This window comes from Thunnus albacares, chromosome 10 (genome assembly GCF_914725855.1).
Source record: "Thunnus albacares chromosome 10, fThuAlb1.1, whole genome shotgun sequence".
NCBI lineage: Eukaryota > Metazoa > Chordata > Actinopteri > Scombriformes > Scombridae > Thunnus > Thunnus albacares.
The window spans coordinates 17,125,267-17,140,675 of NC_058115.1; the positions used below are offsets into that span (position 1 = coordinate 17,125,267).

The 15,409-nt window shown below is 40.2% G+C and overlaps 1 protein-coding gene across 17 annotated transcripts in view; it reads right to left on the bottom strand.

Annotated features, from left to right (window-relative positions):
* Positions 1-736: 736 nt before the first annotated feature.
* LOC122990175 (short transient receptor potential channel 7) overlaps positions 737-15,409 on the bottom strand; it is a 63,668-nt gene continuing 48,995 nt past the window's right edge. For all 17 annotated transcript variants that reach the window (XM_044363339.1, XM_044363333.1, XM_044363336.1 and 14 more), the window contains 5 exons: positions 8,504-8,699; positions 7,112-7,333; positions 4,249-4,329; positions 3,278-3,353; positions 737-2,974 (listed from right to left, as the gene is read on the bottom strand). In XM_044363339.1, the coding sequence (XP_044219274.1) occupies positions 2,835-2,974; positions 3,278-3,353; positions 4,249-4,329; positions 7,112-7,333; positions 8,504-8,699 (715 nt within the window). In that variant the 3' untranslated portion in view covers positions 737-2,834. The remainder of the gene's footprint in view (positions 2,975-3,277; positions 3,354-4,248; positions 4,330-7,111; positions 7,334-8,503; positions 8,700-15,409) is intronic.

Below are 15,409 nucleotides of genomic sequence, written 5' to 3' on the forward strand. Positions count from 1 at the left end.
GCCAGCAGCAATTAGACTTGTCTGGCTGCCCTAAAGCATTCAGACAGACTGGAAGCAAGCACTTAAACCATTGCATAAACATTAAAAATTCAAGTATTATATTGGTCTATATTTATTTTTTAATTATGTGCACAGAGTCAGGAACAGTTTCTGTTGTAGGCCTGTAAATCCCACTGAGACATTATATGTGAAATTAGGCTATACAAATAAACTTGATTTGATACAGACTAAATGATACATCTACCTATTAAGAGTTTTTTTAGGCCAGATTCTTATGAGTAATGAAATGTTTTTTGTTGGGACAGAACTTTTGCATGTGTTAAATGTGTAAAGATGTGTGTGAAGAACTTTGAGATGCTGAGAGAAATGTGAACCCGACATAGAGGCTCTCGGTATATGTATGTATATGAATTCAGCATTGTGTACTATGGACGTGTATTCTTGTGTGAGTGTACATTTAAGCAGTTTGAGTACTCCAGGCTGGTCAAATGGTTTGTATTCAGAGCATTTAATCTGAATGTGTGAATCTGTGTGCATGTGCATTCTCCTGTCTGCCAGTGTGCAGAGCACGTCTGTCTTCCACTGAGGGCTGCCGGTGGGAATAAACACTGATATTTAGACTCAATAGATTTAATCAAACTCCATATATCAGCACAAACATACAAAGTACTGCAATGATGAACCAACCAGTTTAGAGCTTACTCTGTTTAATTCAAGGATCAAAAATATGACAATATACAGTACAAGATTTTACTTTAATCAATATTTCTTGCATACGAGTTAAAAATACAGTATTTCAGGTAATTTTGTCTTTCTGGCTGTGGGAATCACCTCTGGATATCATAAGACATTCTCAGGGAGTCTTTTTATGATTGGCCTGGTTCTGCACACATAAAACAGTTAGCTGCTCTTTCATTCTGTGAAACATACAAATAAATAAAGACACAAGTTTAAGCCCGTCTACTTGTTTAAATGAAAGCTTGATTTAAACAACATTTCTGTATCTGAAACTAAATTCTGTCTCTAAAGTCAGCCTTGTTAACCTTGTTTGAAAGCTTAACAAGGCTGGGTCAAAACGTAGTATATGGCTGGACCGTGTATGAAAGGCTAGAGGGCTTTTAATTTGAAACAGATACAGGAAGTAGTGGCATTCAGCCAACCAATGGTGTAACTTCATCACTCAGTCAGTCAGTCAGTCACTTATGCATTTATAGGCCTGGCCCTGCTGTTGCAGTCCAGCCAAAAATGATCACTAAACTATATCTGAGCCATGATGTGTGGGGCCTTTTACTCTACTAGTGCATTTTGGATTTAAACCTCAATAGCTCCAAAAACTACCGTCAAGGATTCAAATACAGTTGTTTTATGACAGTCTTGAAAGTTGAAATTTCATTGTAATGATTAATGATGTTACGATGACAAAGATTTGCTTTGTTTATCCCACTAAAACAAATGATGTGTAATGGCAGTGCTCCAAATGCTCCTCAGTGCTCCTCACAAGCACTGACCTCCTGCATTTTACAGCTGTAAAGAGAACTTCTTGAGGACACGTCGCTTTTCGGCTGCTACTTAAGAAAGCAAGTCACACAGAGCCACTTACTGCTGCAAAGACACAATGTAGAGGAGAATATAGTACCTGCATCAATTATCTAGGTTATATGTCGATACATTTATTGGCTCAAAGTTGTTCATATATGCACAAGACCTAAAGTGATAATGGTTTCATGTGAAATTATCTTGTTTGTATTATCATACCCACACTTACAACAACCTGGCAGCATGTTGCACATTGTATATGAAATCATTCTGAATGAGGTCTGAAGTAGCCTAATTTTATTATCACTTTTGCACAGTTCACATGGTGCTGCACTACTACTGTGTTTGACGTGGACATACAAATGTCCTGACTGCGTTAGGATGAAAATTTAATGTTTCATTATCTTAATGACTTTTAAACAAGTGCATAAATCCTACATTGTCTCCTGCTATTCTCTCAATTGCTCTTACTTCCAATCACAAGTTGTGCACTGTGGATGGAAATGCATTAATTAGATTGCCTGGTGTATAAAGGGGTGTACAGTATCTTGACAGGCATCACTATGCTTGTCATCACAAAGAAAACACACACATGGAAAGCCAGTCTCTCTGGTGTGAATAACAGTGGCAGTTTCTTTCAGATATCTTTCTCTCTTGTCCCACCTCTCCCTCCAGCACTCTCTGCATCATCTTTTCTCTGGGTTTCCCTTTCTTCCACGTTGGTGATATCTCTTGGCAGCGGATGTGGGGGCCCTCACGGCGCTGCGCTGACTCAGTCTTCTGCCCTGTGGGTGCCTCTTCATATCCCCTGGTGCTTGTGTTCTCCTCCTCCTATGTATCCCTCTATCTCACACCTAGCCTACAAGCCTCTGACTTCCTCTCCTCTCTCACTTCCTTAAGATGTTTAATTAGAATTCAACTGTCAACACAAACCGCCCCGACCGAGTTGACTTCACCTCTGACCCTCTGACCTCATGCTCACTTGCAGCCACAGCTATTGTCTTTCACATTCCTTCCTAATTAGTCATTGCGTATACAAAACACTGCTTTTTGCCTTAAGTTAGCAAATTTCACTCTGTATCCAGTTTGTTTCTCTCATGCCTTTCTCCCACTTTCTTCCTTGTCTATCGCATAAACATCCTGCTTCCCCTGTCCCTTTTCTCTCCCTCTTCCATTATCAACATCTTAAAAATACCTACCCTGCCCCTGGTTTTTGCCCCCACCTCCTCCTTATTTCACCTACTTTCGCACTCCCATCCTCCTCCCTCCTTCCCAATCCTCCCCTTTTGCAAGTCCTGTCAATGTCTCATGGTGTTCTTGCCAAACTTGTCGCTAAGTTGCTGGATGAGCAGAGCCAGCTCCCCGGCGGCCTGGGACTTCTCCTCCAGCAGCTCATAACGGAGGCTGGAAATGTCTTGCTTGATCTCCTTCAGCTCGCCTACGAGACAGTCACGCACAAACACAAAAGAACAAGTGACTGAATACACAACAATCAGAACATGTGAGCATAAGCGAATACAGACATGTGTGCAGGTAGCACAGATCCACAAGGTCAAGAAACTGTGCTGTTCTGAACATGTGTGAGTGTATTAAGGCTTACAGCACATTTAATCTTCACAATGATATCCAGTATTTACCTATGCAGTATGACCTAATTTTAGGGACTTTATCTCACAGTTATAGAAATATGCCCTAAGAAAATAATGACACAATGAAAGTGGACATGAACAGGAAATTTTACCTTCATTGACTTCATCATTCTCTCTGTCCACTTGGGCTTTTAGCACATACCGCTTAATCAGGCGCTTCATTATTTTCTGCGAGGACAGGAGAGGATTAAATAGAGAGGAGGTGACAAGTTGATATCTCAGTGTTCTTAGCCAGTAAACAAACTTCTCTAATTACATTTCTGCAAACCGCATACATATCGGCACACACACACACACACACACAAAGTCATGCAGACAGTGGTAGAGAAGAGCACTGTGTCTCTGAGATGTGTCTCAAACGTAAAGACTATTGATCCTGCAGCTGCTTCCAAGGCTCAAGCAGTCAATCCCTGTATGAAGGCACTCTGGATATGGGTCGATAACTGTCACCACACATTCGGCACACATACAAATGTCTAATCAAGTGATATCTCAATGCTTGGTGTGTACAAGCTCATGTGTGTTTGTGTGCAAACCAGTGAAGGAACTCAGATTTCCCTTACGGCAAATTTGAAGGGCAGAGTACGAGTGCGTCTTTTCCATCCTCAGTGCTCATTTAACAAGCGCCTGTTTTCAATCTCCCTCAAACTGCTCATTAGAGGCATATTCATCCTTATTCTGTTGCTCTTTCTCTTTTTGCAACTCCACCTTTCCCTTTTTTTTTACTCACACTTTTTCAATCAATTCAATGCCCTTTCATCAAAACCCTCTTACAATTCTTCCTTCTTACCTCCATCACTCTTCTTTACCTCTATCTCTCATATTTTTCTTTATCCCTGTCCTTTTCTCTCTCAATCTCTCTTCCTGCCATCCTTTATCACCCTCCAGCCACTCCCATTCTTTTCTTCTGTTCCTCTGCACTTTTGTTTTATATTCCTCAGACTATCTCTCATTTCATTTTCCCTTTTGCCTCCATCCACTCGCTCTCTGGCTCTTCTGTTTTCTTCTCATCTTTGCTCTTGCCATCCTTCGCTCTCTGCTTCTGATCCTGCCTCTGTCTTACCTGGTATCTGGTCGGATGTTTTCTAGATTTTCTGGGCATGAACTCTTCTCCCGGTCGTGGATAAGACCTGAAGCGTTCATCCTGTTGCAACAGTAAGATACAGACAACAGTCTGATGTTAAAGTCACATTTCAGGGTTGAGTGATCTTTCATGGTGGAAGAATTTGAAAAGGGTGTTAGAGGCAACATGCTGCCAAAACAAAACAACAATGAATTGCAAGGCTTAGTGTTTGTATCTAGTGCTCAGACATTGAAAGCTGTGTTCCTATCTTCAAAGAGGAGGCCAAGAGTATTGACAGCATCCCTTGACTAGAGTGAATCTCTATTAACTGACTTCTAGATGCCTTCTACGTCCATGACCTTACTTTGTAGCTTGTGTGCCATTCCAACACTGTAGTGTCAAAAGAAGTTTTAACTTAAGTGTGGACACATGCAATGAGCTGCTACCCTATACTGTATGGACTAAAGCTGAGAAGCCCTGGATGGAGCTATACATAATAACCAAATGATATAAAGGTTAAGCAATAAAAAAGATTAATAGTAAACGACACGCTTTTTCTGAAGGGCAACTTATGAAGCTTTAAAGTTTAAACCAAAACGCTTTAAGCTTTGACCCCTGACAAAACTAAATCAAATTGGTTTTAAATATTAAAGAGCTGATTTTTCTCTAAGAGCAGTTGAATTTTTCAAAATCATTAATATACTATATGTACATGTACATGTTGCTCTCATAGATTTTATGATCAAATTCTTGAATGATGGTTTTTAATTTTGCAAGAAAACCATCTCATGTCCTCCTCTTTTTAAGACTTTGTAGAACAGAGAACACCCACTGAAAAGACTGTTTTTTTTAATCTATTCACTGCTTTATTAAACCCCACAACCAGATGGCAACTACTGTTTCAGCTTCGTGTGAGTGTGAGGACATCTTTTATGCAGAGGTTTGTTTTTCCAAAGCACAGTTGACAAAGCCTCTTTGTTTTGTACTCTGTGATCTAGTTAATGACCTGCTTTGTTGGCCTCTGCTGGCTCCATTCAAATGATATTCAGTTTATTTGCTTTTTGCCAAAGGGAGAGAATCACCAACTTAGAAATCATTTGTCCTACATATGGAAAGCTTCTGTGACTATATGAAAGACATTGATCAAAGGGCACGAGAATGAACTGTTGCGTGCAAGCAGACATACACATACAGAACAAATAATTACTGAAAGAACTACTTACTAGAAGAATTATATCAAATCCATATGTGTATATTCACTAACAACATTACTAGAGGCTCCAGAGGATCAGTCATTCTCTCTAAAACATATGTGATCCAGTCATTATTATATATCAAACCCATATATGTATATTCACTATGAAATAAATACTACTAGAGGCTCCAGAGGATCAGTCATTTCCTCTACAACATATGAGATCCAGTCATTATTATATATTATATATAATTATTATACCACCAACTACTAACTTGGTTATTTTTCTGAACATATGCAGCATTGAAACAAATTAACTTTAGTGTTTCACTTTTCTCAAATGGTGCATATCCCACATGAGAGATATAGACCAAAAGTGTAAGAGGAAAAAATGACTAACTCAGAAAGATCACGCTGTCTTCTCTAAATCTCGATTGACATTTCCAAGGCTGCACCGTGGTCGAGTGTGAGCTTATGTATCGATCGCTTGCTGCACCTGCTCGGCTCTCCGGTTGTTCAAACTGTCAGGGCTGCATAGAACTTTAGGATCTCATGGAAGCAGCAGGGTGTAACCCATCTTGTCCCCATCCAAAACCTGCCCAGGCATTTGAGCAGACGCAGGCAGATCCAATGGCCCGACTAATAGCTTAGCCGAGGCACCGAGGTGAGACATTTGCACAGCGGACAAGGCCAGCGCTAAGATTGATTCTGTGTTAAATGGCCTATGCTATTTTTTTTCACGCAACACTTTCTTTTCATTACACTGATTTTATTTAGATGGACAATCCTTGAGAGGGCGAAAGGGTGAAAATGAACGAAACTGAAGTTGCATCCCAGGCTTGCAGTGGAAATATCATGTACTGCCTGGGTCTTAACCACAAGGTCACCTGAGCACACTGCGTACTATATATGCTGAAGATGCAGTAACTGACAGTCATGATGGAAACAGTTAAGCCAGACTTACGCATACAAGCAGCAAGTCCACCACAGATTGTTTTCGGTGGAATAATAAGCATGTCCTTTGCCCCTTTTCCAATTTCAACAATTAGTCGTTAACTAAAGCCACATGGGAACATAAATTAACTTGGATAGAGCCTGCAAAACAAGAATATCTAGATGGAAATTGCACCACTGGCAGAAAAAAAAAGTAATTAGTATTTTGGCCATTGCAGCAAACTTTTCTTTTAAAAAGAAAAAGGGACAGCTTCGCAGAGGCAAATAGAGTGCTAAATCAAGTTTTGCTGAGCAAAGTTATTCATGCATGACTGTCACTTCATAATATTGTTTTCCTGTTGTCTGAGAATAATGGGCTGAAGGGGAGTCAAGAAAAACAAGAAGCATGTTGTCAGTAATTAGCGTGTAATTGCTGGCTCCCACCACAGTTTCTACAAAATGTGAGAATAGTTGAATCAAAGCACTTAGAAAAGATAAGAAAACTGAGATAAAGGGAAACACAGCCTTTAATTTAGTGGCTACAACCTTTGCAAATAACTTTTTAACCAGCCTCCATGATGTCAAAAATAATGTAAGCTTGTTAATTGTTACTATGGGATCATGCATGCATAATGCTTTTCTTTCCTTCAAGTAATAAAATATTTTTTTGTTGAGTTTGTGACTATAATTTGTTATGACATAGGCATTAGGCATGAAGAAGTTCCTGAGACTTACCTTGGCTTGTGAGTTGAGCATGCCCAACTCCAGCTCGTTGTTATGCCGACGGCCATTGGCCTTGCAGAGACGTATCAGGCAGGACTTGATGCGGAGGACCAGGTAGTAGAAAGACTTTGGGCTGGGAACCAGGTTGAAGGGGGCAGGCAAGGTACGGCCCTCGTCAAAGTAGGAGAGCCACAACTTGGCTCGAGCAAACTTCCACTCCACGTCAGCATCCTCCTACAGAGGCAAACAGACAAAGGGTGTATTTGACATACGAGAGGCTGGTGCTAAATGCTTGCTAGCATGCTAACATTAGCTAATTACAGTAGCAACAAGAAGAGTGCACTCAGTAGAGTGCAGATCTCCGCTAGGTGTGTCTGGGGGTATGTATAGTCTCAGTTTTCTTTAAGATGCATAGAATAGTGTAATGGTATTTTAACCGCGCACCTAATTGTATAAACTTAATAAGGAAACAATAACGGGACGATTAAACATTGCTATTTATTTAGAACATTTTGTTGTAACACAGCACACAAAATAAAACCCCTCCCTACATCCCTCTCCCCTCCCACACAAAAGAGTTGAATCTCACTCAATTGTCCCTCTCGGCTACCTTATAGTCAAGATGGCTATAACAAACACAGGGATTTATTTATCCTCTATCGTGCCATACTTTGGTGGATCATAACATATCAGGTATGGAATTAATCTGCAGATGCACCAAAGTCATTAGTATACTGTACATGAGCTCAGAACCATGAAGAAATTTGGAGCCAAACAATCAAAGTCTATGCACTAAAAGTTACTTTAGGACAAATTAACCAAAAGTTAACTACTTGTAAAGGTAAATATTTGATGTTCTTTAATTACCATAATTACAAAATTAGGCATGATTGTAATGAGATCATGTCATGACATTGAGTTAAAATCACCTTCTGAACACTAAAGAACAGTAATGTTATAACAAAGAGAAGTGAAGATGTTAAATTCAGTTTGTTTTTATTTTTCCACTTATCTATCTGTCTAACTAACTATCATCTATTCTCAGCAGTGGTCTTTTTGTCTTAGCGGGATGTAAAAAGAGCGAGGAAAATCAAATCTCATCAAATCATGTCTCAAATTCACAGCATAAAAAGAGGAACTCTCAGGTGTCTTAATATGTTTGAAGAAATCAATATGATGAAAATGCTACTTTTATTGGTTTTATTTCAGTTTTTTGAGAACTTCCCAGTGCGACTCCTGCTCTTATTTTGGATTCTGTGTTTTTGTTTTGCTGCCGCTGCATTGATCTTTGACAGCTCTTGATACTTTTCAACTCGCTCTCTGATTCTCCTACAGGCACAGAGGTGATCAAACACTGATCCTTATTGACAATATTTGTATTGACTGACGCTCTTATTTATGTACCTCTATCTCTTGGTACGAGCTGTTGATCATGGCAATGAGCATGTTGAGAAGGACGACCACCATGGTGACGTTATAGACCCCGTACAGCACGTAGCCAATGTTCTCTATGAACTTATGGTCGTACTTCAACACCACTGAGATCACTTCAGACAGCCCAAATATCGACCAGAAAAGTGTCTTAAAACTCTCCTCCACCCTGCAAAGAGAAAGAAAACACGGCAGTAAGAAAAGCGTACATGACAGTAAGCAGTTAAATGCTCTTTCTCTCACACACATGCACACACACAATACATTTTAATGGCACGGGGGTTTATGAGGTGGCACTGATGAAATACCTGATGAGTCATGTTCAAATCGACCACATTGTCTCATGTCCCACACACACACACACCTACATACGCAAATACACACATACTGCACTGAACATACTGTAGACGTGTGTAAAAACATGCTTGACTTCTGCAAAACTGAAAAAGTAGGAAATGAATCAACTCCAGCATTTTGAGAGATCATTTGGTTTATAGCACTCAGTTCATTAAGGTTGTAGCCTGGTACTGTGTCGACCTTTACACAGAATGGATACTGGAACGTCACTGCAGTCAATCAGAAAACAATAAAAGTCCACTCCACTTTCCACTCCATAACTTAAAATGAATGTCTATGTTGTCTTTTTTGGGTGTCATGGCTGCTACAAAAAAGTTAAATGAAGAAAAACTTCAACCAAGGTTTCATGAAATCTCATTAAAAACACACTGGACATTTTTTAAAAATAATTGTGGTCAAATGTTTTCTCTTTTCTTCACTTTAATTTGATCCTTTTAACTTCTTGAGTGAGCTCAACTTGCCTTTTCTCACCCTGGCATTTAGATATGATTAAATTAAGCACTGCTAATGTTATTTCAGTTGAAAATGTTCTGTACTTCTTGCTGAAGTCCAGAGTTAAACCTCTGTTCAGCCTGAGGGATCAGATTCTCTGACTCTGACCCAGTGCGTGTTAGTGTGTGTGCTACAGGAGTGAGAAAGAGAAAGAACAGATGAGTTAAAACAGCACAAAGCTGCAAGACTAGCGGACATTGACATTCAGGTACGTGTCTGTCATTAAATATTCCATGGGCATGGGCTTGAGATGACTGAGGGGGGGCTCAGTAGGGAGGACGAAGCCGCCTGGTTGGATAGCTGGAGGGGGGCTGGAGGTGGGAGGAGGCTTGGGGAGAGAAGATCTGTAGACTCCTGGTCTGGAGCTGTGGGCATCTTCCAAATTGACTTCTTTCAAAGAGACACAGTTTCATGGGCACAAAGAGAGCTAGGTGAAGGCACAGAGAAACACACTCTCACATGCATAAAGAGAATGGCGCAAAAACACACGTACTACAGATCCCTCTCCTTTCTCTTGCACACATGAAAACAGAGACTCATCTGAATACTTTAGCTTTAACCTTTCAGGAGGAGATCAAACCACACTCTTTCCTTTTCTTAGAAAATACGTGGCCTTCTATGCAAATATTTACAAACCACTGCAAGGGGTCAGCACAGTATTAACATCTTGCTAGAGAAGTGGAATGAAACTAAGTAACGACAGTTAAGGCATCAGAGTGCTGTGTTGGGTAGGGCGGCAATCTTTTATCCAGGGGACACAAGGTCCAGCCTTGGCACGTCTTCTCAAAGCTGAACTCTCTTTGTGGTAATCCCAACTGACCTCAGACCCCTGACCTCTGACCTCTCTGAAGAGCTCAAGACACAAAGCAATTACCCAAAGGCAAGCAATTATCCCATAAATAATGTATGAATCAATTGTTGTCGAAAAAAAGAAAACTGCAGAAAAAATCACTGTGTGAAACAAAGCAGTGATTTATTCAGCTACTTCAACACAAGTGTTTTATATTACTAATGAGACTAATCAAAGCATTTGCAATAGTAAAATTAATCTGCTTCTGACCAGAAACTAAAGCGCAACTTGCAACCCTAGAGACATTTCTTTCCTGAATCAGTGATATTTGGTTGACACTGCCTCATCAAATCAGTTGGAAGCCTTTTTGTCACTATGAAGCATGGGCTATCAGTACATAAGCATCAACACATTACAGTGACATCAGGCACTGGAGGCAAATGTAAACAGAAACACTCTCACAAGCATTAATAGTGATTCTCAGACGGTTTTCTTTGTGTTGCTGTGATAGATGGCCTCGACATCAGGCGGGCTATTGCTGTGAGACTACGGCGACTGAGGGGTGTTATCAACAATAACATCTTCTCACTCACTATTCACATCACACACATCCAGCAGCCTATCGTGCAAGAGAGCTGAGGAAGGCGATTTAGGTGGACCTGCCTTAAGAGCCTGATATTTTGAGCTTTCTTTCTTTAAATAATGTCTCATCACTTATCTCAAATGTATTTTACAAGATAAAAAATTTAAAAAAATAGGACAATTAAGTCTCAATTATGTTATATCCCAATGATCTTTTTTAATCAAATTATTCTGTCTTCCAGCTCTCCATCCCACCCGTGTGAAATGCTTGCTCAATTTAAATTTCATGTTCCCGCTGTACGGAAACAAAAGTGTGGATAATGATGACGGGCTTTGTTCCAGGCAACATTAATGTGCCATTAAACCCAACGCTCTCAGGAACACATATACACAATAATAAAACTACACTCCCCACATAACAGCCTATTATACACTGTTCATCTGTTCACCTCAGCAGATTGTGTTGCTTGTAGAGGAAGTGAACCCCCTTCTTCTCACAGAACCATTCAAGTCGAACATGTTTAAATATAAATGGAAACATATATTACACCTCCTCACTTCTATTCATAATACAGTAATATTGATAGAAGTACACATGAGAATAACGGGTCTTCTTCCATAATAGTGATGCATGGCCGTTCGGTGCTGCTGTGCATCATCGTTTGTTTTGAACGCCTTGTTTGCTGCTTATTTAATGCGCTGAAATGTGTGTAAGACGCCTCTCAAGCAGAAACTAGTTATACAAAATCTAAAATGTATCCTTAGAGACTAAACAACATTGAAAAATTTGAATTTGTCTTTTGCTAATGTCAGCTAAGGCATGTACGCATCACGCGACGGCCTGTTACTGAGATGGACGAGATGCTTCGGATAATGGAAGGGTTTTTTAACAACCTTAGTATGAGATTATTTCCTTTCATCAACTTGGGTGTGTTCGTGCGTGCGTGTGTTTTATAATATCATTGTACGATGGGCAGTGAATCAGCAGGGATAGTGGGCATCTGGAGACAGAGATGGACAGTGTGTTATTATCTCTTATTAAGAGTGGCAGCTCCCAATAGGCTGCACCCAGCATGATGGCTTCTCACACACATACACATCCTTCTTACCTCTGCAGGACACTTGCAGTAAATAACTGACTCTGTTGCTCACCCTCTCTTTCTACCACACACACACACACACACACACACACACACACACTCATGCCACATATAGCATGGTGTGTGTCTGTGTGGGAGAATGGTGAGTCACCTCAGCTCTGTGGGAACAGTCTAAACCCAATCACCAACAGGCCCAAATCAGCCTCCGACCCCCCCCCCCCCCCCCCCAGAGACATGCTCTCAGTCTCACTTGCTCTTCGCTTAATGTTTGTCTCCGTCGTTGTCTTAGCTCTTAGCTCCTCTCTCGCTCTCTCGATATCATCTCTGCCTCTCTTTCGTTTTCTCTATCTCAGTTACTCATTTTCTCATTATATTCTCATTGCCATTGCTCTTATATCTTTCTCCCAATCACCCTCCCTCCACCTCTCACACTCTCTCCATCATTCTTACCAACAGCTTTTTTAGCCATCTCTGTCCCTCAATCTATTATTTTGATTTATAGTTGTTTTTTCATTATTTTTTCCCTCTTATATATTCTCGTATTTGTTTAATCTGCTGCAATATTCTCACACCGACCGAAGGTATACAAATATCTTGGGTTCTGGATTGATGATAGTTTGTGCTTAAAAAAGCACATTAATGAACTAACAAAATCAATAAAAGTAAAACTAGCATTCTTTTACAGAAATAAGACTTGTTTTTACTCAGAACTGCAGAAAACAAATTGTTCAATCAACCTTTTTTATCTGTTTTGGACTATGGCGATACAATTTATATGCACACTTCTGCCGCTACTCTTAAATCTCTTGATTCAGTACATCATTCAGCTCTTAGAGTCATAACTGGAGATGGCTTTCAAACATATAATTGTATATTATCAGAAAGTTGGGTGGCAATCATTGGCTGTGAGAAGTGCACAAAACTGTATTCTATTTATTTGCGAAGCATTACTGGGCAAACTTCCTACATATATATCTCTTGTCATCTTAATCACAGATCACTTTCTCACTACACTAGATCCCATGACTATTTGATTCTTGAAGAACATCGTGTGAATGAAATTGGAAAACTGGCTTTTAAATACTTCGCTCCACACAAGTGGAACAACTGGCAAAAGCGTGCTAAAATGGAAGAGCTGATCTCTTACACTCATTTCAAACATCTATTGGCACATCTGGTACAGTGTGAATATGAGTGCTTTCTATGAATGATGTTGATGTCTCTGATCGAATGTCTTTGAATGTTTTCTCTGTTCATATACTTGCTGTAAATCTTGTTGTTTGTTACTTCTAATTTGTACATCATAAACTTTGTTTTTATTTTTCTGTATGTTCTGTAGTCAGGGAGACCTGAGCATGCTCTCAGTGGCCCCTCCCTGCAGAAATAAAGGTTGATAAATGTAAATGTAGACTTTGTGAAAGGCTGGTCCAGCTTTCTCTTCTCTCTCACTGTTTCTGCCCTTCAGTCATTAGCAAGATATTAAATTTCTCCTCCTCTCCTCTCCTCTCCTCTCCTGTCTCCTGCACACAGACAAGTAGTCAGACAGACAGGCAAATATAGATGAAACATCTTTAAATATTAAATGGAGTTTAACTTTCTATCTGTTGCGCCAAAGGAGCAGTCACCATGGCGACAGCAGGGGTGGGGCCTTAACCACTTCTGCTTTAAATGAATTAATGAATGCCGCTCTCGAAAGATGCTTGCTTGCCTTCCTGTCTCTGCATGTGTGTATGTATGTGTGTGTGTGTGTGTGTGTGTGTTTCATAGTGAGACAAAAAGAGGGAGAGAAAAAGTAGAACTGAACAAAAACGGATGTGTGTGTCTTGTGACTGTGTGTGTATTTGTGTGACAGTGGGATTGAAGAAGAGTCAGAAAGAGAGCGATGCAAAATGAGGCTGTTTTGGTGTGTGTCTTCAGGCAAGCTGTGAGAGAATCTTATTAAGCGGGGAATACAACACCACAAGAAAAAACAATTAAGAGTGTTTTGATAGTGAATCAAGCACAACATCGACTATTTTTCAGTTATCTGCCTGCTTCCTCGCTGTTCGTCTGTTATTCTGTCTCTCTGTTAGTCTGTGTTGTCTTTATCTTTCCATGATACAAGGAACAGACTAATGTGTTGGACTGATTTTGGCTACTATTATGTGTGATATCAGCCAGCCACATTGAAGGTTCTTCCAGAAAAACAGCAGGGAAATTACTTTTTCCTCAGTGCTTGTCATTTACCAATTGAACTGTTGATGTTATTAATGTCTCTGCTGTTAATTAATTTTTCAAGTGGTGGACCTATATACAGCATAGCATTATTTCTCCAGCCATATGAGGGGTTATCTCCCTATCCTTCAGCTTCTTAACTCAACTATAGGAATAAATTTCAATACAAAGATTTAGTGTCAAATGATGGTCACGCTGCTATTTCAGACTACATCTTATCAAGAGTGAAATTGAATGCTTGACATCATTTGGCATGATAATAGAAACATTTATTGAAAAATACCTTGACATTTAAAAGCCCGTATTGGTCAAACAACCTGTGTGCATTCTTTTTCTCATATTTCTGTCTGCCTTCTTTCCATCTCTCTCGCCTTAATTGTAATTGTGTCTCCTGTCCTCGTTCTGACGTTCAGATGTGCTTGACTGGTAATGGCTGAACACGACACCTCTGCCTCGCTTTCAGAGCTAATAATTTCTCTCTTTTGCTCGCCCCGATTCTGCCTCAACCATCTCTTTCAGTTTCAGCTCTCTCAGCCACCTCTTATCCTCCTTTCAGACCCTACCTCTATCTCTCGCCGAGATCCCTGTCTCTCCACCACCTTCATACTCTATCTGTCACTCTAGACTCTTTCACGCTTCCTTTGCTTTTTTCTTCTTCATCCTTACACTTCCTCTCAGTCTTCACGACAGCTTCAACTTCATATTCCAGCCCGCATCTTCATCTCTGCATTTCATGCCGTCTTTTTATCCACTGCATTCTGCTATCTCTGGTTACATTTTCCCCTCTCTCTCTCCTTTTCTCCCTCCCTTCACATCGCATTATATGCCTTTGTCCTTGGCTTTAATCTGATATACCTTGTGTCTTTCCCGTACTGTCTCAGCACTCATTGTATGTTTCAGTTTCATTCAAATACATGCAGGTTTCACTGGTATAAAAAGAAGGCCCATGTTGCCAAAGCAACTTCATGACGACGACATGACATAACATAGCACATTATGGTACACAAACAGCAGTTAAGTGAACAAATGATAATCATAACCTGCTGGAAGAAAGAACAGCTGACAAAATCTGTGCACTGTGCATACTACACAAGCTATTTTTCTGATTTCCTCCCACTGTTTCAAATGGTTAGCGGTATGATGTCTGCAATCTAAATCTGTGTGTCAATGCTTCTGTCTGTTGGTCAGTCTGCTTGACCTTCTCTCTTCCTCTCTCATTCACTATCCCTTTTTTCCCCTCCTTTGTCTTTGCATCCTGGCTGGTCTCCCACATTTACCTGAACAAACAGCTGAGCCAAAAACACTCTCCTCAGCATTTGCATCTCTCCCTGTGGTTCACTTTTC